Here is a 27301-nt window from a genome sequence, read left to right on the forward strand (position 1 = left end):
AAACTCCAGGACTCACCATCACGGTCCTGGATTTCTCAGCACCGTCAGCGCTGCACCCTGCCACGCTGGCAGGGACGCCGGGGTCAAATCGTGGAGCACGGCTCTCAGGGAGATAAAGGCCTGAGTATCGGTGACTGGTGCAAACCCCAGCCTGCTAGACAGGAAAACTGGGGAGAGAAATAGCTCACGACCAGCCTCGGCTTTAACTTGGAGTCGTGGGGTTTCATCTTTGAAAAGCATTTTCCAAAAGCAGCAGCCTTATGAGAACCGCGAAGAGGTGCAGCAGAGCAGCAGCGCATCCCGGGCACGCTCATCCCCAAAAATGCCAATTCAGCCGAGCCCCGGCTCGGCTGCGGAGCGCAGACCCCGGGGGGTCCTCGTCCATCCCTAGAGAGCCGGGGGAGACGGGAGCGGGGAACCGGGGAGCGGTTTAGGCGCCGCCGCCGCTGCTCAGCGCCTGCCGAGGAGGAACCGAGGCAAAGGCATTTGCATGCTGCAAAGGCAGCACAACCTGTTTGTGCAACAAATCCCCCGGCGACGGAGGAGGCATCATCAAAAACCAACCACGCCGAAGCCAGCAAGGCTTGAGTTTTGTAGAGCTAGGTAAAACGGAGGCGATCAGACAGCCAGATGACTTTCTCTGCTCCAGGTTCAGCTCTCCCTCACCCCAACGGGTATCTCTAGGTCAGCCCGAGATGTTTCTGGTAGTTTGGCCCAGCCACGAGTGGTTTTACTGAAGTTTAAGCAGCTGCTCTGCCCTGGGTGAGGTTTTGCTTCCAGGTTGCTGCTTGCAGCCCTGCTAAAACCCTGGCGGGCCGGACACGATGTCCCACCACGGCCAGCTTCCACCCCACGGAGGTTTCACCAGCCACCCGGCCCAACTCCACCATGTTTCTGCCCAGCGCAACCGACTTAACAGCACTACTGCACAAACGAAGGCACCGACAGGACCGGCTCGTGCCGCAGACAGCCAGGGACCCATCCTGGAGGTTTAACATTTAAACGGGCAAGAAAGAAGCAAAGCATCCCCGCTGCACGGCGCTGGGACAGCAACCTGTGCCCACACCTGCAGCACGGGGATCCCGGCCACGGTCTGTCCATCTTCTGGCATCCCAGCGGACGGCACAGCCAAAGACACCCCACCACGACAGCTCAGACCGTCTCCCACCATGAAACACTTACCAGCGCTCCCCTGCTTTCCAGCATCAGGTTACAGCAAGTTCCTCCCCTCCAGGTCTCAAGTTGCTCAGGTGGAAAATTCAATGCTGAGCAGCCCCAGCACATTTAATCCACCCTTTGTCTGTAAACGGACGGGAGAACGGGACACACCTGGACGCAAAACCCAACCACCACCCTGGAAACCAGGGCTGGAAGAGGCCGAGTCCACCCGCCTCGAACCGGAGGGACGCAAGATGACACGAGTTTTGAGCTTGCAGCTTTTCCTTTGCATGCCTTCGTATTAACTGAAAAGTAACAAATGCAAAATAAATTTATACCATTAGAACCGTATCATGGAATTATATTACAGACGTGTAACTCAGTGAGGATTAAAAACCCACAGCGTAAACGGCACTTGAAATAAAACCTCTCCTGCCCGTTCTTAGAGCGGTTATGCAGCGTGAAGTGACAACTGGAACATAAAGACCTCGGCGGGAAGAAAAATTCTCTAGAAACAAAGTGCCACAGCTGCAGGCGACCGCGGGGGAAAGGACAGACTCATTCCTGGGGTGACGACTGACTTTGCTAAGAGCCATCCCCCCACGCTCTAAAACCAACGCAGGCTTTTTTTTCTTAAGTAGCATTAATACCTGCTTTGGGTCTGACTCAGCTAATCCGGGAACAGCAGGTCTCGGAGGCCCTCGCAGAGGACCAGCGGCGAAGGACAGAGGCACCTTTAAGAGCCTGGAAACAGGGAGGACCTGGCACCACGCTTCAAGGAAGATGTGGAGCAACGGGCAAAGGTCCAGAGGAGAAATAAAAACCTAGAGGTCTGGAACAGGTGACCTACGGGAAACGTAGAAGAGGCCAGAATTGCTCAGTGGAGAGAAGATTGATGGGAGATGGGAAAATAACCCCAAAATTGTTCAGTGGAGAGAAGACTGGCAGGAAAATAACCCAGCCAGACAGAGAGGGATGCTGGAGAGAAGGCAACCTGGTGCCACCACCTCCTCGGTAGAGCTAAGAAGCAGCTTCGGGCTCCAGTAATGAAGGGGAGACAAAGCCTGGGTGTGGGAAACGCTCACCGGGAAAAGCCTGGACGTAAGCCCTGCAGCAGGCTGCAAAGCCTCCGGCGTGGGCAGTTTGCAGGACACTTCCACAAGAGCCCTTCGGGGATGGGTGTGCCGTACCTGCCTTCTCCGTACCTCTCCGTTCCCTGCACGCCTTGCTCCAGCCCTGTCCCCTACGGCTTGTATTTCAGATCTACGCCCGCCTGCAAAGGCGCCGGCCCAACGCTTCGGCTTTTCCTCCCTACAGCTCTTCCAGACAGAGTTTATTCCATTTCTCCTGCTCTTCAACAGCCTCTGGCCACAGATCAGAAACAGCCAACCTCTCCGCAAAGCCTCTTCTCCACCCTCCGCTCCTCTCCTCCTGCGGGACCGTCCCCCTGGGCCTGCCTGATTTGACTCCCTCTGCAGCCGGCAACGAATTACCCATGTTCATACACCAGCCCCGGGTTTGCAGCGCAGAGAAACGCTGCGTTAGCAATACAGGGCAGCTGAAGAAATGTCACGTTTTACCCTTGGCTGGGTTGCATCTGCCTTTTTTTTCTTTTAAGCTTGGAAAGAGAGACGCACAGCCGAACACTGGATGAGCTTGCAGGCTGAGGCCAACGCAAGACCAGACGTTGCAGGCAGCGCCCAATAGGAGATTCAGGCATTGCAGCCTTCCTGAATCCTAACAAATGACTTCTTGCTTTTATATTCAAGTTTTGCAATTTTTCGCAAAGAGAGAAACAGAAGTTTCTCGGGAGGCGCAGCAGAAGCGGGTTCCCGACCTGCGGCTCAACGGTGAGGACACCGGCGGCAGAGACACAGCAGCATAAAGGGAATAAAGTAACTCCCAGATGAGCACACGTGAGATTTTATTGCCGTAAAATCTCAAGTTTAAGAAAGTTTGGGGAACAAGCTAAGGGCTGGTCCCAGCGCAGCACAACTCGGATATTTGTTGGTTCCCTGGACCAAGGGAAAATTAATTTGTATAGAGTAGCTTAAAGTAGTGAATTCCAGAATTTGCTGGAATTTACGCCAGACCTGCCCAGCCCCCCCACCACCTGGCCAGCTCCAGGGACTGCTGGTTTCAAATAGGAGGCAACAACATTCAGTGCTTAAAATAATACAGGTCCAGGAAGCTGGTGGGGATATTCGGAGGCCAGGAAAGTTCTTAGGGCGCCTCGAGTATCCCTATTGCTGCGCACCGTTTAAACGGCTTGCCCAGCCTCTGGATCAAAATACATTTCACACATTGCCAAGAGAAACTTCGCAGCGCTGCTTTCATCTATCATTTATGTAAAGCTTCGGTTTCCATTATTCAAGCAGCTGCAGCCAGCGTGAGCAGAGAGATCTCGACGCGCCCTGCTCTTCATCAGCCGGTTGTTTTCCACCGAGCAGCCGACGGGCAGAGACATGAAAGATTCATCTACCCATCGGCAAACACCGCGACCCCGGCTCGCAGCTGGGTTTTCGCCCCAGAACCGCAGGGAGTAGGACAGGGTGGTTTTAACTTGAAACCAACCCGGATGACTGCTGCTTCACGCCTCCGAAACCTCCTTCAAATCCTTATCCAAAGGAGCCTTCCCCACGTCTGGCGATCAGGCAGGAGACCACGCAGCCCCTTCCAACGATTTACAGCCCAGCGTGGAGCTGAGGGACAGGGGGAATCTCAGGCAAGGCAGGAAAGCCAAGACATACTCCACCGTTACGAAAAGAGTCACGAGATCTCGAATGTCTAGACGGAGCCACGGGGAAGTCGGCTTTCAAGGTCTCATCCACACGAGGCACAGGGATGACCCAGAAAAGGAGCTGCGTGGAGCCTGGCTGATCTGAACGGCTGCCGAAGCCTCGCCGGGACCGGACCTTTGGTACCGAGTTTTACCAGCCGTTTCCCAGCCTGCTGAGCCATCCCCGCTGGAGAGGTGATCCACCTCCCCGGGGAGTATTTCAACTTCGTGAGTCGGGGCAGGGGAAGAGGCATTGCTTTTCTCCGATTTGGTTAGCACCGCTCATAAAATCTGCATTTAGCACCAGCTCACCTCCTCCGTCCTCCTCTCCCACTCGGCATCCTCATCTCAGCCCTGTATTTCTCACCATCTCAGGCTGATGCTCATGCTAAAAACCATCAGCCCTTCGAAACAAAGCAGCAAAATAAAAAATTCCCATTTCCAGCTCTTTTCCCCCCAGCCTTGCATCCCCACTACCAAGGATACTGCTCATCCTTTTGCTCCATAAGTCTCTGTGTCAGCAGATGTGTGAAATGAATAATCTGCATTTTCTTTGGGAGAAATCCCGCTCCAGCAAAAACACTCACTCTCCAGCAAGCGCAGTCTCACAGTGTGCACCGACACAGCAGCTCAGCACCAAAACAACTTTGTGCCGATAACTTTTTGACACTTAAAAATAAACACCGCAGAGTCCACGGGAGCTATTTGGGTTTGGAAGACACGTAACACGCATATGCCCGAGTTCACCTCTTTAATTGCGTTTGCTTTGGCATTAAAGCGCATTAGTGCCCAACCCTGGAAACGGGAAGCGTCCCCTCCGCACAGCCCAGCCCCTCCAGCAGGGAAAGCCTGGCTTTCGGCTGGCTTGGACCTGTGAAGTCCAAAAGGAGAAATCCAAAGGAGAGCTCGGCACAGGGCAGCAGCCGCAGACAAACCGCACAGCTGCAGCTCTCGGCCCTGCAGCCAGAAGGGCGTGCGCACCAGAGGCTCGTTTTGGCCAGGGCACTGGGACGCCGGAGCTGACGGGTTTATCTGCTCTCCTGCTCCCAGCTCTCCGTTGCCCAGGGCCTTTGCTGCCTGCGAATAAACCTCATCGTTGCTAAATCTGAACAAGTCGGGACAAAGAGGAAATCGGATTTCCAACAGCAATCAGATGGCTGCAGATTGCAAAACAGAGAGACCGGCCGAGCTGCCCAAATTGTGTGGGAATTCAGCAGTGTAGGGAGCGACTCGGTCCTCCTGACCCAGCTTTCTGCCTTATCTTAAAGCCATCTAATGTCCTCCCTTCCCCTCACACCAAGAAAACTCCCCCCCTGCAGCCCCAGCATCCTCAAGGGCGACCCACCGGTGAGTGTCAGTTTGCTTACAGACACAGGAATCAAAACTTCAATCATTTGCAGGAACTAGGATTAAAAAACCCCTGCAATAAAGGAGGAGCTATGAGATGAGAACCGACCGCACGAGCACAGCCCGAGAGGCGCCCCTTCCCCGGCAGGCTGAGCCTTGGAGGGCCCCGACATTACCTCTTCCTCGCTCTCGACTTTGGGATTGCTGGCTGTGCGCTTCAGATTGCTGCTCAGGCTGATGGTAACGGTGGCGTCCGACTTGGACCGCTGGTGAGTCCTTTTGGAAGGAGACAGCCCCATGTCGGGCGCTGGGCTCAGCGACGGCAGCTCCCTCTTCTTGTAAGCTGGCTTCAACTCGTCCGAGAGGATGAGTTTCCGCAGCTTGGTCCCGCGGGAGTGTCGCTGAGTGGAGATGTGCATGTCCGAGGAGTAGGCACCCAGCAGCAGGGCACACTGCAGGGAGAAGTTGATGCTCTGCCGGCAGCGGTGCACGATGTAGGGCTTGATCGCATCTCCCACGTCCTCGTCCATATGAATGTACATGTTCAGCAGCTGTGGTAGGTAGAAGTCCACTTCTTCGTTCCTAAAGCAGAACAACCTATTCCCAATGTAAGCCTGCACACCAGGTTCCTTTGAATTGTACAAGTATGAAATGGCCATGGAGATATCAAAGAGTTTGGATTCAAAGAGCCGGAGGAGCCAGGACTGCTTAGCAGAGTTATTCTTCTGCCGCTTCCGCGCTGTTTTCACCGTGTTGGCCGCGGTCTCGTCCTCCTCCTGGATCTTAGAGGCCGTGCCGGGCGGATCATCCAAGCACTTGATTTCACAGCCCTCCCCGATGTCTCCGTTGACCAAATCCACCGCGGTCCGTGGGGTGCGCTCTGCCTCGCTGCCATCGGCTGGTTTTGTTAAGCTGTCGGAGGAGACGCTGTGCATCAACTTGACCTTCTCCAGGACCTCTTCGCAGGCTTTCTTTGCCACCTCGGGGTCGATGACCGCCAGCTCCCCGACACCTTCTGTGATGACGCTGAGAGACGTCCCGCCATTCCCTTGGGGCGCTGAGCCGGGTGCCTGGTCCAAGCCTGTCCCTCGGGCTGGGTCTACAACAGAGTCTCCCATAGCAGTGGCGGGTCTGCACACTTCAAAGCTGAAAGGGAAACAAGACAAAAGAAGAGTCAGGGACACAATCTGTGGAGGAGACCTGCTTCTGGCCTGAAGATGGGAAAACAGGAATCCACACTGGGATATGCTTCAAGGGAAACGAGAGCCGAGATGAGGGCTGGTGCAAACCTTTTCTGAAAGCCTTTGCCTAGAGAGGGAAGGCGCCCCAAGCCAACGCAGGCAACGTTAGGCCGGGCCAGCGCCACGCCAAGCTGGTCACGTTGGGTTTTAAAGGTCTTCTTGGTGCCCCTTCCACTCAGACTTGAAAGAGAGCTGTAAGCATCTATCAGCCATTACACAAAATTTCCCTGTTACCATGACGATAAAAAAATTGAGCAAGCCAAAATGAGAAAGGGGGGGAAATAACCAGGTTGCTTTATGCTCTCCACCCCAAAGGCATTCTGCAACGCTTGGGAGTAGAGTGCCACAGGCTGGGCGGACCCAGGGCTCTCCTTCTTGCTAGAGAAGATGAAGTTTATCCCCCGTGCTCAGCTTTTGCTCATTTAACGCCCCTCCAGGACGGAGGGCGACAGCGATACGCGGCGCTTTGACGGTGAAATCCCCCGCCGGTGCTGGCAATGGGTGAGCAGAGAGCCGGCGCAAGAACCATGCTTGTTGCGACAAGGTCCCTGTTTTCAAAGTCCAGACACCAATGCCCAGATTATGTATCCTCGCCAATGATTAGCACTTAATTACGTTTTAAAAATAAGATAAATGAGGGACTGAACACACTTTCTGGTTTCCCATCTCGATAAAAAGAGCAGCGGTGCATCTCTATGGATAACCGGCAAGAATAAAGGCGGCCAGTGCCAAGTGAAATCGTCCTCTAAAAATAAAATAAGGCACTCTATTCAATCTAACATCATTACTGCGGCTCTGACTGCTTCCCTTTATTGCTTATACGCTACAACAAGACAGCTCGTGATCAGCAGAAGGGCACAATGCCTTTTACAAATGTTAAGCGCTGCAAGCAGATTGCCAGTTCCCTCCTGCTTTTCACATCCAGCACGGTGGAAAAAATTACTGTCTTTGGAAAAGAAGTTCACTGAACCATTTTCTGCCTGTCTGTTCCCCCAACGACCCCCAGCCCCTGTTTTGACCACAGAAGCTGCGCTGGCGGGTTCTTGTAACGAGGTATTTCCCCGCTAATTTAATGACCTTGTTTTATCTGTTTATTTTTATAAGTGATTACAGCTCCTGACACCGGAGAAAGGGGTGAGGAAACCCACGACATTTCTTTCTAAATATTCCAAGCGAGTAAAAACGGGGTCGGTGTGTCCAGATGCAAGTGTCACTTCCCAAAGACCAGTTTCCTCCTCTTGTTTCCAAAGCACTTAAGCTCTAACTCCGAGGTGAAAAAAGCCTGACCAAAGTTCAGCAGTCTGAACCGATATGAATAGCATCTTTCACCCCATCCGCAAGGCAGCAACACACAACGTTTTCCTCTGTGCTTGCCATTCCCTTCGGTACAAATCCCGCATGCTTCAAATATTTGTGGTCATTAGATCCTAAAGACCCTGCAAGCCGAAGGAAGTTGTTTTTCCTTCTTAGTGAGCCCAGCCTTGCCCCACAAAAGCCCAGACGATCTCATTTTTAAATTAACAGCACACCGGCAAAAAAGAGATCCTTTGGCATAACTCGGCAAGGCGGGATTTGAAGAGGCACAGAGCGGAGCCAGGTCCAAGGAAGAGTCGCCCAGAGCTTTGCTCGCGCCAGCACTTCTGGGCTCCTTCAAACATTTGCATCAAGACAACCGGGATGACAAACTGGTAAAATAATAAAAAAAATTAGCGGTGGCATCTGCCAGAGTCCCAGACACGGCTCTGCGGCCACACGGCGGGTGCAGAAGTACCTGCGATCCCGGGTGGCCCTGCAGAGGGCTTTCCCAGCCCGGACTAGTTTATCCGATGCAGGGAAATGCTTTTGACATCCTCCTTGCCAGGCTGTAGAGGGAGAAAAAGCATGTAGGATCCCGTTAAACCTCCCTCCCTGTAAACATGAGGCACACAGGAGAAGCCCGGTGCAGCATGACAGCACACGCTGAAATTCTGGACCTTAAACCACCTGCATGTCCGCGGGAGAGGCTGGATCCAGCCTGACCTACTCACGCAAGGTATCCCGATGATGCCGAGGCGCCCGCGTCGCACAGCGCAGTCACTGCGAGCAGAGCCGCTCCCGCAGCCAGCCCAAACTCCCCGATCCCTTCACCACCTTCACCCGGCCAGCCAGGCCCGGAGCGGCCCCGCACCGGAGAGGAGACGGCCGGCCAGAGCTCACGACTGCTGAGTGGGTTAAACTTGGATTAAGGAACTGCGCAAGATAAATCCACCCACGGGCCTGCAGGGTTACCTCTGCACCGCAGGCACGGCTTTGAAATCCGTGCATTGCTTTTTTATTATTATTATTATTTTGCTCTTCAGCCCCCCCGACACTTACACAGCCGCCTTCTTTGGTGACATCCCAGCAATGGGGCTGTTCGGAGCCTGCCAAGGCCACGTCTCTGCTCCTAGCGCTCCCTAAAATCCCAGCGAGGGAATTCACTCCCCGCCTCCTGCACCTCTCCGCATTTTTCTGTGATTCACATCACCATTCGTTAAACGTATCACAACGCACTATTTACCTCTCGAGGCTCAGCATAGCTCCCCTATTCCAGATCGCTGGTCTCAACAGGGATAAAAACCCCATCAGCTGCACACAATGAAGCAATCCAGTCTGGAAAACAGGCTGAGCTGAATTCATGTGGTTCATCCTCCACCCACAGCCATAACGGGCCAAGTTTCTCTCTGGTGGAACGGCCCTGAAGTCGGTGATTAAATACGAAATAAAGGGAAGCCCCTATTAGCACAGAAACTACCCACGAAGCAGCCGCGTGTCGGTGCAGCGATTCGAGAGCACAGGTCCTTCAGGAAGGGACAAAAGCAGAGGGAGATCTACGGGAACAGAGCTGTGGCTTTACAGGGGGAAAAAAAAAAACCAAACCAAAGTCTCACTCTTGCCTGACTTGAATAAGAAATATTAGCCCTGGCAAACAACCAGGGGGACAGGATGAAGCCTCACCAAGACATCTGGTCTCTATTACGCTGCATTACTTTTTGTTTTGCTCAGCACTGACGGCCTTCGACATCTTGCTGTGCCTTCGGGAAGGCCACAGGAGTCAGGACGGGGGCAGAAAACATCAAAGCAGCGCTGGAGGAGGGTGCGCTGTCAGCGCCCCGCACTACGCTAAGGGGAGAGCCCCTGCTCCTCGGAGAGCCCCTCCAGGCCCGCTGCACGCAGAGCGACTCCGTGCAACTTATTAGGTGATAGCTTAGAGGCTGGGGAAACTGAGGCACGAAGGGACTGTGACTGACTCAGCTCGCGTGGGGGAGAGGGGCAGCGTGCTGTGAGCACCACTGAAGCGAGGACAAATAATTCTTCCTGGGGGACGCTGCGCCCTCTTGCAAGTCCGAAATCCCCTTCCAGAGAGACTCGGCACCGACAGAGAGGGGCTCCCGCCCGTTTTCACACTTGGCTGAAGCAGATTCAACTCCTGCGCAGCACATAGGTCTCAGTCCGCCTCAAAAAAATGTAAAATGTCAGGTTTCAGGCATCCCCCGAGGACAAACTCTGCCCATAAACCTACGCTGATGCACGAGGGCACTGCTGTGGGACTTTTCTCCCACAGAGCAGCACCGCTTCCCTCTCAAAGGACGCACACCACGGAGCAAAGAGCAGAGGGAAAGCAAAAAAGGTGAATTTTCAGGGAAAAGGACAACGGGAAGCCCGGAGCCAGAGACTGAGCGATCACTGGCAGCGCAGCCAGGCAGGGTGGGCTCCTCCATCCAACGCAACCGCCCCGTGTCAGGCAGGGAGCGGCCTTTGAGAGCCTTTCCTTGGGACACAGGACAAGCGCAGCTCCTCTCGGCTGAATCGGGGCCTCCAGCACGTCAAAGCCCCGACACAGCGGGCCAGCAGTTTTCTCAACAAAACAGCAGGCTACGAGCAACGCTCTGCTAGAAGAAACAGCATCAGCTAAAGCAACTGCTGGAGGCGGCCCGAGCTCGCTCGCAGCTTAGCTCCGCACCACGCGGCTCCTAAAACCCATCCCGGTCCCCAGCCCAGCGGCGGGGCTCACCGGCTGGGTGACAGCACGGCACCGCTTGGCTCCTCTGGTGGGATGGGACGCAGGAGGCTCTGCTTGGAGGCTCGGCCTCGCCGGGATGCTCTCACTGGAAGGACTCCGCATCCTAGTGCCAAGTTGTGTTCAGCCAAGCCTGTGTGTCCAAAACACCAATAACCCTGGGGCTCGCACAAGCAGAGCAATGACTCGCCCCTAAATTCGGAATAAAATAAAAGCCACGCTGCAGGAAACGCAGCAGGAGGAGGACAAACTACATAACACATTAAAGAACAGCTCCCAACGCTCCTCAGCCTCTTGGCTCCGTCAGGGAGAGACGCCTCTAACTCCCTACTCCGAATGCTCATCCACAGAAAACTATTTATAATTTGTCTTTGTGGCATCTTTCCTAGGAAGCCATTCCGCCTCCCCTGCTGTGGAGCGATGGCTCCTGGGCTGCAGAGGGGACCGAGGCGCCGGGGAGAGGGACAGCCGCAGCCCGCCAGCCCCAGAACCGCACCGCCAGCGCTTCCTTCGCTCCTCCCTCCTCCGCAAATGACACAGCCCCACGGGAAGGAGGTCAATCCAGAGATTTGCTTATAAATTAACTTCCCCACTTAAAAAAAAAAATAAAATAAAATTGCAGGAGTGCTAAAATCTCTCTCACCTCTGAGAAGCGCCCCAGCCCTTTGGAAAAGGCGGCTTTTGTCGCAACAGGCGTCGCTTCGGGGAGGAAGCCCTTTGCAAACCCACTCCACGCATACCACAGCGGCGGCTCATCCGACACACGTTACTCACACAAACACATCCAACCTTTTGTCCTCTTCCCTCGCACCTCTCCGCCCCTGCTGAGCATTAATTACCATCCCCGAGCAAGCGAGGACAAACCCTTCCATCCCAGCAACCTGTTTCCAAGCACACCAAACCCTTAAGCAAGCCGTGCTGGCACAGCCACCATGGGAAGTTTCCTCCTCCCAGTGATCACAAGGTACTTTGCGCCTGAACGTTCCCACACTCGTTTATATATGTAAATTCACGACTTCAAGTCGCTGTTGTTACCCACAGTCATGTCTGAGCCTTTATCTAAAGCGTGACTTGAAATAAGCTGTCTAGCTGAGACTTAAAATGGAAGGAGAGAAGGCAGGAGCCTGCATCCCCAGCTTGGACTCCAAGAGCAGCTCTTCTGCCGCCGACCCAAGCGCGAAGCCCGAACTGCGTGATGACAAATCAGCTGTGATTTAAGGAGCGCACGACCGTGGCACAGACCGAAATCCCACTCAGATTGCCAGGCAAGAAGTCAGAGGCTATTATCTCTGCTGAGCAGAGACTGCAGGTTGAGCCCCAGGCCTGGGGCTGACTCTGCCGGAGCAGATCCCTCGGCATTCACACGAGTCAAGGGCAGCCTCCGACGCGGCCGCCGGTTCACACAGAGCGCGATGAAGTCCCCAAGGGGAGTTCAAAACCTCAGAGGCACTGAAAAGCCTCTGCTCTTCCAGCCAGCGCTGGGCGAAAGGGCTGGAAACCAGCGTTTCCACGCAGAGCCGTACCCACCTACTTCCCCACCCTGCTTCTCAAAGTTTCACCGCAGCTTAAAGAGAAGTAGGGGATAGCGAAGGCAGCGATTAAATATTCTTATTATTTATCATGCCTAAAGTTACTATCAACTTGAAGCGGAAGTTTCAGGGGGGAAAAAAAGCATCGGCAGATTACTAACCACGGCGAACACGCGTATCTTGAAGAACCGCTGCTCAGCAGCCCACCGACCGAGCGCGTTACATAACATCTCCGGTCTCTAAGTAGATATTTTAGGCAATTACAAAGCGCGAGGGGCACCAGATGGCTCCGGGGGGGCTGGCAAAGCCCAGTCAGAAACGACAGTCGCACGGCATGGAGAAAATCAGCTCAAAGAGTCTCTTAACGGGGCTTTGCGACACTCATCCAGCCGGGCTGCGCCAGGAGCCCAGCTGCATCCCTGAGGGGGGACGCGCTTTCAGGCCAGCACCGAAGCCGGAGAGGCTGGCGTCCTCCCCGCCGGCGCAGCGGGGTTTAGGGAAGGCGGCCGGCAGAGCTGGCGTCCCCTGGAAGGATAAGGATAAGGAGAAGGATAAGGACAAGCAGCGGTACCTGGTGCAATCCCGTCCCGCACGGCCGCGTCTCCGGTCTGGGATGCCGAGGCACGGGGCAGCGCAGGCGGCTCATCCTGGGCAGCGGCTCCGCGGGGCTCCGGGGGCGATCGGCTGCTGCTGGGGGAGGGAGGGGGAAAAAAAAAGGGGGGAGAAGATGATTTTCCTGCGCGACGAGGCGCTCCTGGCCCGCAAAGCCCCGGCCGCCGGGCCGCCGGGCCACCGGCGGGGCTGGCGAGCCCGGGGGAGGCGGCGGAGGCCCCGGCCAGCCCCGCTCTGCCCCCACGCAGCCTCAGGGGCCCGGCCCGGGCGGGGGAGGCGACGGCGGCTGCCCGGGAAGGGGCGCGGGCCAGGCCCGGCCACTGAGCCTCCCGGAGGGGCCGCAAAACCGACCCGAGAGACCCCCAGCCGCCTGCCCGGTGGGGCCGCCGCGGCCCGGGCCGGCGGGGCAGGGCGGGGGCCCGGGGGAGGCCGCGGGGGGGCCGGGGAAGGCCGCGGGGGGTTCCCGGTGCGGCGGAGCGGCGCTCACCTGCGCGGGGCCGGGGCCGGGCCGGGCCGGGGCGGGGCGGGGCGGGGCGGAGCGGAGCGGGCCGGGCCGGCGGAGCGGCGGGGGCAGGCGCAGGCCCCGGCGGCCCGGGCTGCCCGCGGCGCCGCCTGACGGGGCTGAGGGAGCGGGAGGGCCTGGCCGCCCGCGAGCGCCCCCTGCCGGCCCGGCGGCACCGGTGCGGCGGAGGGGCGGGGCCTGGCCTCGGGGCGTGCGCGGAGGGGGCGGGGCCTGGCCCCGGGGGCGGGGCGTGCGCGGAGGGGGCGGGGTCTGGCCTCGGGGGCGGGGCCTGGCCTCGGGGGCGGGGCGTGCGCGGAGGGGGCGGGGCCTGGCGCCCCTCGGGGCCGCGGCCGCGGCGCTGGCCAAAACCGCCGGTTTTTGGTTGAAAATCGCCCCCGCCGTCTCAGGCACCGGGGGGCGGCGCGGCCGGAGCGGAGAGCGGAGAGCGAGGCCGGGCTCCGCGTCCCCCCCGGGCCCGAGCCCACGAGCGCCCCCGGCCACGGGCCCGCGTCCCCCGGCTGGCGGCCACCGCGGCTCGGTGCCACCCGCGGCTTCACCCACCCAAGCCAGCACCGGGCCCACCCCGGGCACCGGTGCCCCCCCCCCCGCCGCTGCCAACCGGCCACGGGCCACAGACAGGACAGACGGACGGACAGAGTGCTTGGCTTTTAATGTCGGGGCGCAGGGCAGGGTCCCGGGCGGGGGGGCAGCGGCCCCTAAGTGCGAGGGTGGGCGCAGAGCCCTGCCCGCCCCGGCGAGCCCCCCCGGGGCGCGGGGGCACGGGGGGACGCGTCCGCGTGCTGGGAGGCGGCAGCAGCAGGATCGGGCCCTGCCTGCGTCTGTCCATGGCGCTGGGGGGGGGGCCCCCCCCTCCTCCCGGGGGGCGCAGGAGCCCCCCGCAGCCCCGGCGTCGCCCGGGCTCCGCCGCGCCGCCTCCTCCTCCGGTGCCAGCTCGCGGCTGTCGGCGACCTTGGCGCCGGTCCTGCCGTCCTGGATGACGCTGACCTGGGTGGGCAGGGAGCCCCCGGCCGGGCTGTCCCCGAGGGGGCTGGTGGCACTGCCACCGCTGGGAGAGCCGCCGCCATCGGCAGCCGGAGCCGCCCCGCGGCAAAGCTCCGTCGTCTCCCCCGGGGACCCCGCGCCCCCCTCCTCCGGCCTCTTCCGCGGCCGCCCGCGTCGCCGCTTCTGCGGGACGGCGGAGTCACCGGCCGGCTCCGGGGGACGCTTGGTGGCCTTGGGGCGCTGCGAGTCCTGGGGGCCGGGACCCTCGCCGCCCCCCGCGCTCCGGGGGTTGGCGGGGCTCTCGGCCGTGGGGACGCCCACGCCGGGCAGCAGCACGTTGAGGACGGGGACGGCGGCTTGCTGGCTCAGCAGCCCCGCCGCCGCGTTGGCCCCCGGGGCCAGCCCCAGGGGCAGGGAGGGGGAGGCCGTGCCCACCGGCAGCGGCAGGGCCACCTTGACCGTGCCCCCCAGGGGGGCGGCTGTGATTTTGGGTGCCAGGACGGGAGGGAAGGAGCGGACGGCCGCGGCACCGGGCACTGTCGGTCGCTCCCCCGGCGGGATGCGGGGCAGGAGCAGGGGCAGGCGGGCGACCAGGGCGTTCACCTGGGGGCTGCTGGCCGCCTTGGGGGGCTCCGGGGGCTTCTTCTTCTCAGGCCGCGGCGGGACGGGGGGCTTGGGGCCGCTCTCCTTCTTGATCTGCAGACAGAGGGAGGTGTTGGCAGGGGGGACACCAGGGTGGAGCCGGGCTGCCTGCCCGAGCGTGCCCCCCATGCTGAGAGGGGGACCCGGGGGGCCCGGCTCCCCACCCAGCTCCGGCGGGGTCTCACCTGCCCCTGGCTCCTGTCGCCGCTCTCGGAGGCGTCCAGGCCGTTCTTCTTCGCCGCCGACGGGGTCCGACTCTCGCGGTGGATCTTCTCCGTGCTCTCTGTGGGTGCGCAGAAGGTGACGAAGGGGGGACCGGCCCCTGGCACCTCTGCGCTCAGCCAGGCCGTGGGCAGCTGGAGGGGACACTGCATCTCGGGGGGACCCCATCTCCCAAACCCGCTGTGCCCCTTGGGGGGCTCCACCCCACCCACCTGAGACCACCATGGCCATGACCAGGTCGGCGCGGGCCGAGCGGGAGCTGATGATGTGCTGCTGGATGAGGAACTGGGCCACCTCCACGATGTTGTTGAAGGAGCGTTTGAGGATCTTCTCGGCCCAGTCGCAGGTCAGGGCGCAGGCCGCCTCCATCACCTCGCTGTTGTAGGACTGCACCAGGTCCGTCAGCTCCGACTGCTGCCGGCGGGAGAAGCCGTGAGCCCCACGGCGCGGGACAGGACGCCCCGGCTGCGAACAGGGCCCGATCCCGACGCCCCGGCAGGTCACAAGCCTGCCCGGGCGCGCGGGTCCTCATCCACCCTTGGGGAGGCTCAGGGGACAGAGCAGAACCTGCTCCCAGGGAGGCCGTGCCTCCACCCCCTGCCTTCGTCAGATCTAACGAGCGAGGAGGTTCGCTACCCCGCCAAAAGGACAGCGAAAGCCAAGCCGCGGAGGCAGCAGAGGACTTACGGTCTCCGTCACTTTGAGGTCCAGGCTGGGCAGGGGCGGCAGGCTGACCACCGTCTTCCTCCGGATCCCGCTGTAGCAGTACGTTTGCAGGGTTAAGGCGTTTCGCTGTCACACGAACGCGGCCGCGACAGGTTACAACTCAAAGGGGAGCGGCCGCGGGGCTTGCGATGGGCTTGTGACAGCAGCCGGCCCCCTGCCCGCCACGAGCTCCCCCCAGGCTGCCCCGAGGGTACGGCAAGGACAGGGCAGCTCCAAGCCCCTCTCAGACAACCGAGCTGAACCTTCAGCAGCCGAAAAACCAGGAACCAGGCCCTCCCAGAAGCTACACAATACCACCTCGCGCACAGACCTATAAATGGGAAAAAACGGAGGAGCAGCGGCTGTCGCCCCAGCCCCGCCGCTCCCCGGGCCCCCCTGGCCAGCCGGGCACGCGGAAGGATATTTCGACTGTCCTCGGCCTCCCAGCCTTCGGGCTTTGATGTTTGGGAAGATCTCCCGGATGATCTTGCCGAAATTGGCGGCGCTCAGGGGGCGACAGCAGAGGTTATCGCAGTATCGCCTGCGGGGGGGAGCTGCAGGTTAAAGCCGTCGAGCCCTCCTCGCCGCCCTCCGGACGCAGCCGCTCCTCCCCACCGCCGGGGCTCGCGTCAAGAGCCCGGGGCTGGGCAGCGCCATTCCCAAAACAACCCAGGCGCTCCCGGCCCTCCGAACCGACCTCCCCGCCGGGCTTCGCCGGACAAGCCGGGCCCCAGGAGAGAGGCTCCCCGCGCCAGCCCAGCCCCTGCGCTCACTTGTAGGCATCGTAGACGTCCTGCTTGGGCAGGCAGGTGTCCGTGTGCTCCTCCAGGTGGTTCCGGATCCAGTTGCAGGCGTGCATGTACTCGGCCGCGCTCAGCGAGCTCAGGTCCAGGCTACCACTGCTCCCGTGAGAGCCCGAGACAAACATTTAATTAGCGGAGAAGCGGCACAAGCAGGACAGGAGAAGGCAGAGCCGTGGCCATCTCCCTCCTGGCCTCTTGCAATCTGCGTCCCCCGCCGCCACGCTGACAGCCCCTGCTCTCCCAGACGCGGCCCCGGCTCGCTCCGGCACCCACCTCTTCTCCCCGAGGCTCGGCCCCGACGGCAGCTGGAGGTAGAGGTAGAGCTTGTCGTTGTCTGAAAACTTCTGGACATCTTGCTACGGTGAAAGGGTCCACAGGGAGGGGGAGAACGGACCAGAGACAAAGAAAGGTTAAGGATCCAAAATAAGAAGAGCCGGGGCAGGCAGCGCTCTCGTTACGCTCTCAACAGCAGTAACGGATGGGGCACTGAAACCAGGGCGTTTCACCAGCACGAACGCAGCCCGCGCGCGAGGGAACCGGGCAAGCGAAGTCGCAGGAGCTGCCCCTCGAGGGGACTGGAAAGGGGTGGCCCGCAGGGGGCTGGGCGAGTGGGTACCACCCAGGGGCTGCTCGGGGCAAATCCCCGCAGCTGGATCCTGACCCAACGGGAAACGGGATCAGGGAAAACCCAGGGTTCGGTTTAGCTGGGAAAGGAGAGAGGTGGAGACGCGTGGTTCCCGCACCCTCCGCACAACGGAGGCACTCACCAGGATGGAGTCGACTTTGTTCTGCACGGATTTGCTGTGCGGGACAGAGACGAAAGGCGTTAGCGCAGAGCAGGACGGCGCCGCAGCACCCGGGGCACCCCTCAACCCGCCCATTCTCTGGGGCTCCCGAGGACAGCGCTGCCCCGGGCCCTGCCAGACCCTACCCGCGCCCCGCGGTGAGCGGCAACGCCAGGATGGGGACGCCGGGGCACCAAGAGCCGAAGGCTGCCCGCACCCAGGGGTCCGCGCAGCCCGTTCTCCCCATGCTCCGGGCTTCCCTGTGCGCCCACACCCCCGCTCCAGAGCTGCGTGCTCTGCCCTAAGCCCACGGAGAGCAGAGCAGGCGTGAAACCACGTCCCTCGGGGTCGCGGCAGACCGGTCTGTGCTACCGCGAACCCCTGCATTCATTCTGCGCCCAAAACAGGCCGCGCTCTGCGTACAGCGCCCGGCGCGGGGCCGAGCAGGGCACACCTGAGGCCGTGCCGCTCTGCCGCGCCAGCGCCAACGCAAGAAGCTGCAAGGCGCCGCAACGCTTATCCCTTCGGTCCCTGGGGCTGCGAATTAATCAACCTTATTAAATTAGCCCACATTTGATAACAGTCAGATTAACTGGAAGAGCTGCCCGGGGAAGAGCGGGCGCTGCCCTTACGAGATGGTGCTCTTCAGCTCCTGCAGCAGCGTGCTCGACTCGGTCGTGCTGCCCCGGGAGCTGCCGGGCGACAAACTTCCCTTTTTGGCAGCTCGGGCGCTCAGCGCTTCGTCAGCCATGACATTTGGTTCCTGTTGGGAGGGGAAAACCAAAAATTCAACTAAAAAAAAAGGGAAGAAAAACCTTTTGGAGTTGTAAAGCCCCAGCGGGTGCCCGCGGGCTGACCTCCGGCCGCCCGGCGAGGGGCGAGGGCCGGGAACCGGCGGGACGCGGGCCACCGGTGGACGTGGGAATGGCCCCGGGGGTCCCCGGAGCGGGGACTCCAGCAGCAGGGACGGCGACCGGCGCCGGGTGCCCCGCTCCTGGGCAGGGGCCAGGGGTGCTGGGGGCCGCCGGCGAGCGGCCCCGGCCCAGCGTGCCCAGAGGGCACCAGTCGGGCCGGTCCCGCAGGCCCGGTGTGGCCCAGGCCGGGGGTGCCGAGGGGGCCCCGACAGCCGCGGGGCCGGGATGCGGCCCCCGGGGGCGCGGGGCGGGGGCAGCAGCCGGGCAGGTCCCCGGGGCCGGGGGCTCCGTGACAGCGCAGCCCCACCGGTGCCGGCCGCCGGGGAGGGGCCGGGTGACAGCGACGGCCGCGCCCGGGGCCGGGGAGGAGCGGGGCTGGGGTCGCACCGGGCCCGGCCCGCCCCCGCCCCGCCCCGCACCCACCTGCGGGCGGCTACAGCCGGGCCCCGGGCCCGGGCCGTTCCCCCGGTCCCTCCGGTTCCCCCGGTCCCTCCGGTTCCCCCGGTCCGGCCCGGTCCCCGCCACGTGCCGCTGCCCTGCGCGCAACAGGAACCGAAAGTGCTGCGCCCCACCGGGACGCGCCCGCGGACCCCGCCGGCCGCTTTTTTCCGATTGGCTGCCGCACCGCCGGTCTGCCCGGATACTGCGCTTTCCTTTAATGCGATTGGCTGCTCTGGCTTTCCTACCCGGATACAAGCGGGGTCGCTCTCCTGCGTGGCCGCGCGCGAGCTGAAGTCTGCCTAGTAACAGGCTTCTGATTGGTGGGGCTGGAGGAGGCACCACGAGTGTAAACGAGCCTGCGTGCGTGCAACGTGTGCGCGTGCGGCGCGCGTGTGCGAGGCGTGTGCGTGCATGTAGCGTGCGGGCGTGCGGCACGCGCGTGTGCGCGGAGCGTGGGCGCGCAGCGCGTGTTTGCGATGCGTGCGACGCGTTGATGCGCGCGGCACGCGTTGGCGTCGGTGCCGGGCACTGCGCGTGCAGCGCGTGTGCAGCGTGTGCGTGCAGCGTGCGTGCAGCGTGTGCGTGCAGCGTGCGTGCAGCGTGTGCATGCAGCGCGTGTGTGCAGCGCGTGTGCAGCGCGTGCGTGCAGCGTGTGTGCAGCGCGTGTGCAGCGTGCGTGCAGCGTGTGTGCAGCGTGTGTGTGCAGCGCGTGTGCAGCGTGTGCGTGCAGCGTGTGTGCAGCGCGTGTGCAGCGTGTGCGTGCAGCGCGTGTGCAGCGTGTGCGTGCAGCGTGCGTGCAGCGCGTGTGCAGCGTGTGCGTGCAGCGCGTGTGCAGCGTGTTCGTGCAGCACGTGTGCAGCGTGTGTGCAGCGTGTGCGTGCAGTGCGTGTGCAGCGTGTGCGTGCAGCGTGTTCGTGCAGCGCATGTGCAGTGTGTGTGCACCATGTGCGTGCAGCGTGTGTGCAGCGTGCATGCAGCGCGCGTGCAGCGTGTGCGTGCAGCGTGTGCGCAGCGTGTGCATGCAGCGTGCGTGCAGCGTGCGTGCAGCCCGTGTTTGTGCTGTCGGTGTCCGTGCGAGCCAGAGGCTCCCGGTGCACGAACCAGGTTTGCTTTTTCGGGAGAAGACGCTCCCGCCGGGAAAATCCCGTCCGCTGGGGCGAGGCTGGCGGTGCCGTGCCTCTGGTTCGGCCGCGTGTTCGTTCTGCGGCTCCTGAAAACGGCTTCGAAACAAGACTGGAGGCGAGGAGAGCTGCGGCTGCTGCTGCTGCGGCTGCTGCGGACAACCTCTCGGTTTTATTTAAGCAAGCGCGGGCTGCGCGGGTCACCGGTGGGTTGCTGAGCGCGTGAAACTCCTGAAGGCCTCGTGCACTGGGATTTTGGGGCGCGGAGAGGCTTTGGGTGGCTAAACCCAGATATCGGAGGTGCAGTCCCCGCCGGGGTAGCGGATCTCGTGCGCCAGGCAGGGCCCGTCGGGCTCCTTCCCGAAATCCACCAGGAAGCTGCTGTTGACCGTCAGGCCGCCCCGCTCCGTGTCCACGTCCAGCTGCAGCATGACGGAGCCGTCCCTGCGGAGGGGCGAGAGCGGGGAGGCTGGGGGGAGCTGCGCGTCCCCGCCGTCCCTGCCTCCGAGGAGCTGCCGCAACGCGGTCCCCGAGGCGCAGGGCCCGCGCCCCCGCCTGACGAGCGCCTACGACACCCTCGTTATCTGACAAAGTTCTCTTACTTGACGAGGTCGGGGTAGAACTGCCTGTCCCAGGCGCTGTAGAGGGAGGTGGTGACGTACAGCCTCTTCCCGTCCAGGCTGAGCTGGATCATCTGGGGACCCCCCTGCACCCGCGTCCCCTGGGAGCGGGCGGAGGAGCAGACGTGCTGCGGGAGCGCGCTGGACCGGGGGACGCCTCCGCCTCCCCCAGCCCGGCGGTGCGGGCTGCCGTGCCCATCCCACGGGATGCAGCGGAGCAGGAGCCCAAGGACCGGCTCCCCGGCCTTGCCGCCACCACCCGGCGTGCTCCGCGGCAGAGCCGTCACCGTGCCCCCACCAGCATCGCTCAAGGCGGAGGTGGGACCGAGCAGATGGTGGGGGCGATCCCGTGGGATTTTGGGGAGACGGCCGAGCTCACCTGGATGAAAAATGGCTCTGGCTGGCTCGGCAGCTCTTCGTCCCTGCACACGGTCACGGGTCCTCCCTTGGTGATGCTGCCACCCACGAAGACCTGCAAGAGACCAAAGGTCCGGGTGGCCGAGACAGCGAGGATGGGGCTGATCCCAGCCGTCCCCAAGAGATGGAGGAAAAGCGTCGGATGCGACTGGGAGCCTGCTGCAGCCTCACCTGTCCCACCAGCTTGGGCCTGCGGGTGTTGGAGATGTCGTACTGGCGGATGTCTCCGTGCAGCCAGTTGCTGAAGTACAGGAACCTGTCGTCCAGCGAGATGAGGATGTCGGTGATGAAGCCTTGGGGAGGGTACGACAGAGCTGCACAAGGAGGCGGCAGCACCGGCAGCGCCCGGGGAAGCTGGGGAGCACCTCGGCACCCGGCCCGGGGATGCACTGACCTGGCATGTCCGGGAGGAGCCATCCCTCCACCTTCTTGCTGGGGACTTGGATCACCTTCTCGGCCGCCCAGTCTCCCTGCTGCAGGAGGTGCGGGACAGAGCACGGCCCCGGGGGGGCTCAGCGTGCGCGGCAGAGGCAGGATAAGACCCGATGCCGGGGCGGGTGCTGCGTGCACCACCTGGCTGTAGCTCAGCTACTTTGCCAGCCATCTCTGCCTCTGCAGAGCCACGGGGAGGATGGGCTCTGGGACCTGAGGAAGGGCTTTGGGGCCAAAAACGTGTCTAATTGTCCAGCTAGATGAGCCGGTTTGGTGAAAGATGTTCTCTCTCCTCACCCAGTTCGTCATTAGCACAACAACAGACACCGAGAAGAATATTGCTTGGGCTGTTGTAAATCCACAACAAAGGTGTAAATAAATCTCCTTTAAATTAAGTCATTTCAGCCTAAACTGCTGCCAGTCAGAACAAGTCCTCTGCTGAGAAAAGCCCAAGCCAGCTCACATTCTGGGTGCAGAGAGGCGGCTGCACAGCACGGGGAGGTGGCGTGGCATCGGGAGGGACTGGAGCCGGGCTGGGAGGCCGGTGGGGGATGCGGGAAGCGGGACGCTGCGCGGAGTCGTGCGGCTGGTCCAGCCAAGGGGCAGCACCCCTCTTCCACCAGCCCTGGGCAAGCGCGTACCTCGGTCTTGTAGAAGCGGTGGATGGCGCTGCTGATGGTGCAGCCCACGTAGCCCTCGGCTGCGTCGGGGTTGTGGAGGAAGCGGATCTCCAGGGGGGCCGCGTCCTCGCCCACGTCGATGGCCTGGATGTAGGTGTGAGCGGTCCAGTCCCACACGTTGAGGTGGCGTCCGTAGCGCCCTGGGAGGGAGGGTGAGAGGGGATGCTGCGAGGCGCGGGGTCTCGGGGAGATGTGCTACGGGTTCGGGCGAGTCCTCAGCCCCATTACGTCCCCGCAGGGACAACGCCGTGGTCTCTGCACCAGCACGCGCCGGGTGCTTTGGGCCTTGGCAAGAGCCACGGGCATCCAGCAGGGACCATCTCGCTAGGACGGGGCTGGGAAGGGCAGTGTAACCTCTGGGGGGAGCTGGGCTGAGAGGCGGCTTCATCCTTCATCCCTACAGCCGAAATCCAGCCCCAGGTACAGCTCACGCCCAGAGTTTATGGACTGTCTTGGGCTGAACTTCTGGTGCTTGCAGCTAAAGTGTGTTCACAGTAAATGGGCTGGGCTCGTCTCTTTAAGTCCATGTGATCTCTGGGAATTGGTGTGACATACATTTTGCAAGCAATCTGTCTTGGACCATTTTATCTACGTCCATTAGACTGCCAGCTCTCACTAGCACCAGAAGAGGTTGCAATTTGGCCTTCTCGCAGTCCTGCTCAGCATCCCTCTCCCAGAGTATTTAAACAGCAGCGTTCTCACCTTTCTTCAGGTCATTTGGGTCAAACCCATATCCCAGGCATTTTGGGATTCCCCATTCAGTGCTGATCAGGACGTTATGGCGTGGCTGGTACCAGAAGTCATACCCCATTGCGGGGATCTTGTCCCCTGTCTCCCAGTTCCCCTTGATCTCGAAGGTCTCTCCATCCAGCAGAATAAATCCGCCTAATGGAGAAACAAAACGACATCAGTAGTGAGGAAATCATCCGGATTAACAGTTTACGTGTTACAAAACAAGCAGCGACAGACAGATGAACCCGTTGCAGACCAGGCTGCTGAACGGGCTGGGAGTCCTGGACAAAGCCTCCAGGACAGCTCTGGATGTGGGGCCTGTTCCTCCCGTCCCAGCACCCTCTCCCTGGAAGACTGGTGGGGACTGGGGTACCTTTCCCGCCGCCGGCCGGGTCTCCCAGGGCGCTGATCATGATTTCGCCGCTGCCCAGGCAGTGGGAGGTGTGGGGGTAGCCCAGGTTGCACTTCCAGAAGACGTCCTCTGAGTTGACAACCTGCCGAGAGTTCACAGGCGCTGTCGCCTCCTCTGCGCCGGGCTGTCCCAGGCGAGGAGGGCGTTCGTTCCTGCGCTGAATGCGGGTTCACGAGCCCGGTGTTACCCCGTGGCGCGGCCGGGCAGCTCCTGCCTGACCTCAAGATGGGACTTGCCGTGCAGGCAGAGGGGCTGGGCGCGTGAGCTGGGGCAGAGCGTGCATGGTCCTGCGTCCCCAGGCATGCCGGCACACGGGGCGGCTGCTGCGCTCGCCCCGAGAGGCTGGCTGCACAGCCAGGCGTGGGGCAAACTGCAGGCAGGTGCCCGGGGCTCCCTTGGAGACACGCACCGCGGGTGAGACATGGACTGCGAACGTGACGGGCAGCACTGTGCCTGGCACCCCGCATGCCCCGGTCCCCTCCTGCACGGAGCTGGATGGAGAGCTCAGTATTTGCACATCAGCAGGGGAACAACCACCTTCCACAGCCTTCCCGTACGGTCACCCAGACATCAGGGTCCTGCTGAGCTCTTAGCTGTACCCCGAAGGCTCTTTGCCAAGCTGTTCCCACAGCCAGGAGCCACGATCCCAGACCTTTAGCCTTTAACGGGTATCAGCGCCACCTCCGAGGTACCTTGAAAAGCCTGGGAGCTCGCAGGTCGGTTCCCACATCCACCACATAGATGCGGGAGGAGATGAAGCTGGGGAGGATCAGGCGGTTCCGCTTCTTGGTGGCATCCCCGAAGCAGCTGCTGCAGGTGTTCCACCCCGAGTGGTGCAGCTCGTCCCCCAGGTTGGGCATGGGCAGGCGGTGGATCACCTGCAAAGCCCCAGCCCTGGTCTTGCCCCTGCCAGGTGCAGGACCCCAGGCAGACCGGGGGGCTCGGTGCATTGCAGACCCCGCCACGGGGTCAGGATGCCTCACGCACGCCTCACCCCGCAGCGGGGAGCGATGGTGCACAGGGGATGCTAAGGACGGGGTGGGAGGCGGATTTGAGATGCATTTCGTAAGCGCAGGAAGGCTCAGAGCCTTGGGAAGAAGCAGACAGGCATCAGCCTTCGGTACGGAGTCAGCAGCTTTGGGGAGCGTGAGGACAAGCACCGAGCTCTTTCCCAGGCCAGTTTAGTACCGAGATGAAGCGTTTGGTACCTGGCAATAGTGCGGAGATTTGGGGTTGACATCCACAGTGGCCAGAAAGTCGGGTTTCTTCCTCCCAGTGTTCCTGTAGATGCAGGGCACATACACAATCTCCTCCCGCGGACCTTTCAAGACAGAAACGTTGCATGAGCATCAGCAGAAACCACCTTTGACAGAACAGAAACCTTGCAGGAGTCTCTGGTCAGCCTCGATCTCCCTCCCGGGCGCCGGTGCGTTCCCGTGCGTACGGGGTGGCTGGATCTCCAGCTCTCTGCCGTAGCAGGGGCACCAGGCTGGGCTCTGTTTGCAGGGGGCTGCCCTGCGGGGCACGCGCTGCTCCTGATAGCAAGCGTGATCAGCTTTGCTGGGAAATGGCTTTGCTCCGGGACCCGAGCCCAGCCCAGCCCTCAAACAAGGGTACTCAGACCCCACCGAGTCTCCGTATCACTGCGGAGGTGGTGCCAGGGTAAAGTACTGCCAAAGCGAGGGCTCGCGGGGAAGAGCTGGTTTAGGAAATGCTGAGGAAGAGAGCGCGGTGGGAAAGAGAGACAGAGAGGTGATTTGGGACCTTTGGATTTGATCCGAGACAGGTAACAGCTGGCTTTGCAACATGGTGCCTTTATAAAGCTTTATACAACGGTGCCTGGGTCAGCCTTGGGTTCGAGAGCCGCTGCCCAGCGCCGAGGGATCCCATCCCTGCAGCTGCAGTGGCACCACGAGTCCGGGTACGGACGCAGCCGCAGAGCTCATCCCGAGGTGCCCAAAGGCGAGCGAGGAGCTTCTCGCCGCCCGCTCGGCGCCCGCCCTGCCAGGGGCCTGCATGCAAGAGCTTGGGGCTGCCAGAGTTACCGGCACCGCTGAAGTAACCAGAAGGTTCCCAAGGGAACTTGCCAGAGTAGCAGAGTCCGTGGGATTTGTGCTATTCGCTATTAACTTAAATCACTGTCCAGCCCTGCCAACACACGGGGATGTTTTAAAGACTCATCTCTCCATTGTTGTTCTCTTGGGTCAAAGCCGTTTCGGGGTAGGAATCACAGATCATGAGCAAGCTCCAGAGCTCTGTAAGGTTTCAAGGACGTGTTTGCAAAGCGCTAGAGAAGAGGATTAAGGGAGGGATAGCCAGAAATGATGCATTCATCCGTCTCTTCACATTAGAGCACTACTGTTTCAGCAATGCAGCAAGGATTCCCAGGCAAAGCGTCCAGACACGTAAGGAAGCAGCCCGTGAGGCTGGTTTTTATACACGGAGGTTTTGCCATGTTGTGATCCCAGCCATCAGAAGCAGAGCGCAATGAAAAATCAGGACGGTCCCCTCTCCCTCCCCAGGTTTAGCTCCAGTGGTGGTGGTGTGGGCTATAGCAATACAATTGCCCCGGGAAACTTAAAAATCCCATTTGGTTTTGCACAGGGAAGCCACAGGTGACTTTGCAGCAGGCTGTGACCCATCCCAAGCCATCGTGAAACCTGAAGAGGTTTGTTCTGCCACCAAGCTGTCATTATGCAATTGATGTTTGGCCTCAGAACAGGCCGGATGCAAAACCATCGCTTCCCTAACACTTGCTGGGAACCTCCTCGGAGAATGGAGTTAATTGATAATGCCTGCTTGAAAGCCTTGTTTTAATCTTCACCTAAATCACAGACAACGCAGGGCTCTTCCCTGCCTGCCCTGGGTTTCAGACTTGCCTTTCATCGCATCCAGAGGCGAGGCGAAGCCAGGACCACACGCTCCACACTTCTCTGCATTGAGAAGAACAGAAACAAACAGAAATCAGACAGCAGCGAGTTCTTTTAACGCCCTCTTCATGAAGGAACCGCTCGCCGGAGTGGCTGCGCACGCTCCCACTCTATGGCAACGTCCGCGGTGAACCAGGATGCCCACGTCCATCCAAATGACCCCCAGAAAGGTCCGGGGCTGCGGGCAGCCAAAAAGGCCAGTGAAATATTTCTAGTGCAGAAAGGTACAAGGCTCAGAGCCGTGTCTCTGCCTCCCATCGTGTCCCTGTGGCGGAGAGGAAGGGTTGCTCGACACGGGTAGGGGCAATGCCAGGCTCGCATGGCCTCAAGGAGACCCCAAGAGCTCTTGTGATTCTTCTGCGAGGAGGAGGAGGAGGAGGAGGGGAGGCAGCGAGGAGGAAAGGCGGCATGGCTGGGCTGCCGCCCCGGAGGAGCCTCTGCGGGTGCCAGGGGCAGAGGGAGGGGAGAGGATTCTCCCGGGAGCCGAGTGGGGAGAGAGCATCCCCTCGCCGCAGGGTGAGGAGGAGGATGAGCTGAGCCTGCTCTGCGGCTCCTCCTGACCCTCTCTGGCATGGCCGCACTTCGCTGTGCCTTGGTGCGGGGCCAGCAACGGGAAGCTTTCGCACAGAAAGCCCCGTTTCCCCCCGGGACTTCAGCGCTGGAGGTGTCGGCCTCCGGGCCAGCCCCTCGCATCCTCCCGGGAGTCCGTCGGGCTGCTGCGGGTCCCCGGGGGCTTTGAACCCCGCCAGCCTCGCTCTCTTCGTAACTGCGGAGAACATCGTCCTTCACGCAGCTGAACGAGAGCTCGTTAGGAAAGAAGGGCCACCACCAAAAGGAGGCCCGTTCCCCACTGAGGACAGCAAGCCTGGGGAGAGGGAGGAAAACCCCAGCTAAATTGTGTGACTCGGCTTTGCTGCGTCAGCTTCTTATTTGTTTTTATTCTTATTCGTTTTATCACTCGTGTCCCTGCTCTTCCAGGGAAGCAGCTCCTACCTGGAGCACTGAGAAATCGCCCCTCCAGCTTGCTTCTCCCTCCTCCTTAGATTAGTCCTGCAAAACCAGCCCCATCAAAGCCAGACTTTGCACCGGGGACTCCCTGCCATGGTGCATCTGACTGCGGCGAGCACAGCCTGGGCAAGTTGCAGATGAATAAATGAGAGAATAGTTACAAGGCTTTTAATCACCAGCCTACCTAAATGTTTCCTGGCGCTTTTAGTAGTTTGAGAAAGGAAACCC

General features: G+C 61.0%; 3 protein-coding genes across 5 annotated transcripts in view; all 3 read right to left on the bottom strand.

Moving 5' to 3' along the window:
* The window catches only part of PI4KB (phosphatidylinositol 4-kinase beta), a 28044-nt gene extending 14748 nt beyond the window's left edge, over positions 1 to 13296 (bottom strand). For 2 of the 3 annotated variants that reach the window (XM_082333048.1, XM_082333050.1), the window contains exons 1-3: positions 13193 to 13280; positions 12665 to 12783; positions 5461 to 6430 (exon numbers count right to left, since the gene is read on the bottom strand). In XM_082333048.1, the coding sequence (XP_082189174.1) occupies positions 5461 to 6402 (942 nt within the window). In that variant the 5' untranslated portion in view covers positions 6403 to 6430; positions 12665 to 12783; positions 13193 to 13280. Of the gene's footprint in view, positions 1 to 5460; positions 6431 to 12664; positions 12784 to 13192 lie in introns of all 3 variants that reach the window. The other variant, XM_082333049.1, reaches the window with a different exon arrangement.
* A 627-nt stretch (positions 13297 to 13923) lies between these two features.
* On the bottom strand, positions 13924 to 18795 carry RFX5 (regulatory factor X5; the record flags this gene model as incomplete). Its single annotated transcript, XM_082332881.1, is given in 11 exon segments — positions 13924 to 14080; positions 14082 to 14905; positions 15037 to 15134; positions 15286 to 15487; positions 15761 to 15842; positions 16203 to 16319; positions 16552 to 16677; positions 16855 to 16937; positions 17349 to 17382; positions 17999 to 18129; positions 18704 to 18795. Coding segments are annotated over 10 exon segments (1842 nt in total). The 5' UTR covers positions 18118 to 18129; positions 18704 to 18795.
* A 1328-nt stretch (positions 18796 to 20123) lies between these two features.
* On the bottom strand, positions 20124 to 26060 carry LOC309600394 (methanethiol oxidase-like; the record flags this gene model as incomplete). Its single annotated transcript, XM_082332731.1, has 11 exons — positions 26015 to 26060; positions 24344 to 24456; positions 23828 to 24013; positions 23097 to 23217; positions 22694 to 22876; positions 21953 to 22131; positions 21274 to 21352; positions 21051 to 21172; positions 20842 to 20934; positions 20445 to 20563; positions 20124 to 20286 (listed from the first exon to the last, which is right to left on the bottom strand). Exons 1-11 carry the CDS (start codon positions 26019 to 26021, stop codon positions 20124 to 20126), a joined length of 1365 nt encoding a protein of 454 aa, XP_082188857.1. The 5' UTR covers positions 26022 to 26060.
* Between the last annotated feature and the right edge of the window lie 1241 nt (positions 26061 to 27301).

This window comes from Platalea leucorodia (genome assembly GCF_965183815.1).
Source record: "Platalea leucorodia genome assembly, chromosome: 24".
Classification (NCBI taxonomy): domain Eukaryota; kingdom Metazoa; phylum Chordata; class Aves; order Pelecaniformes; family Threskiornithidae; genus Platalea; species Platalea leucorodia.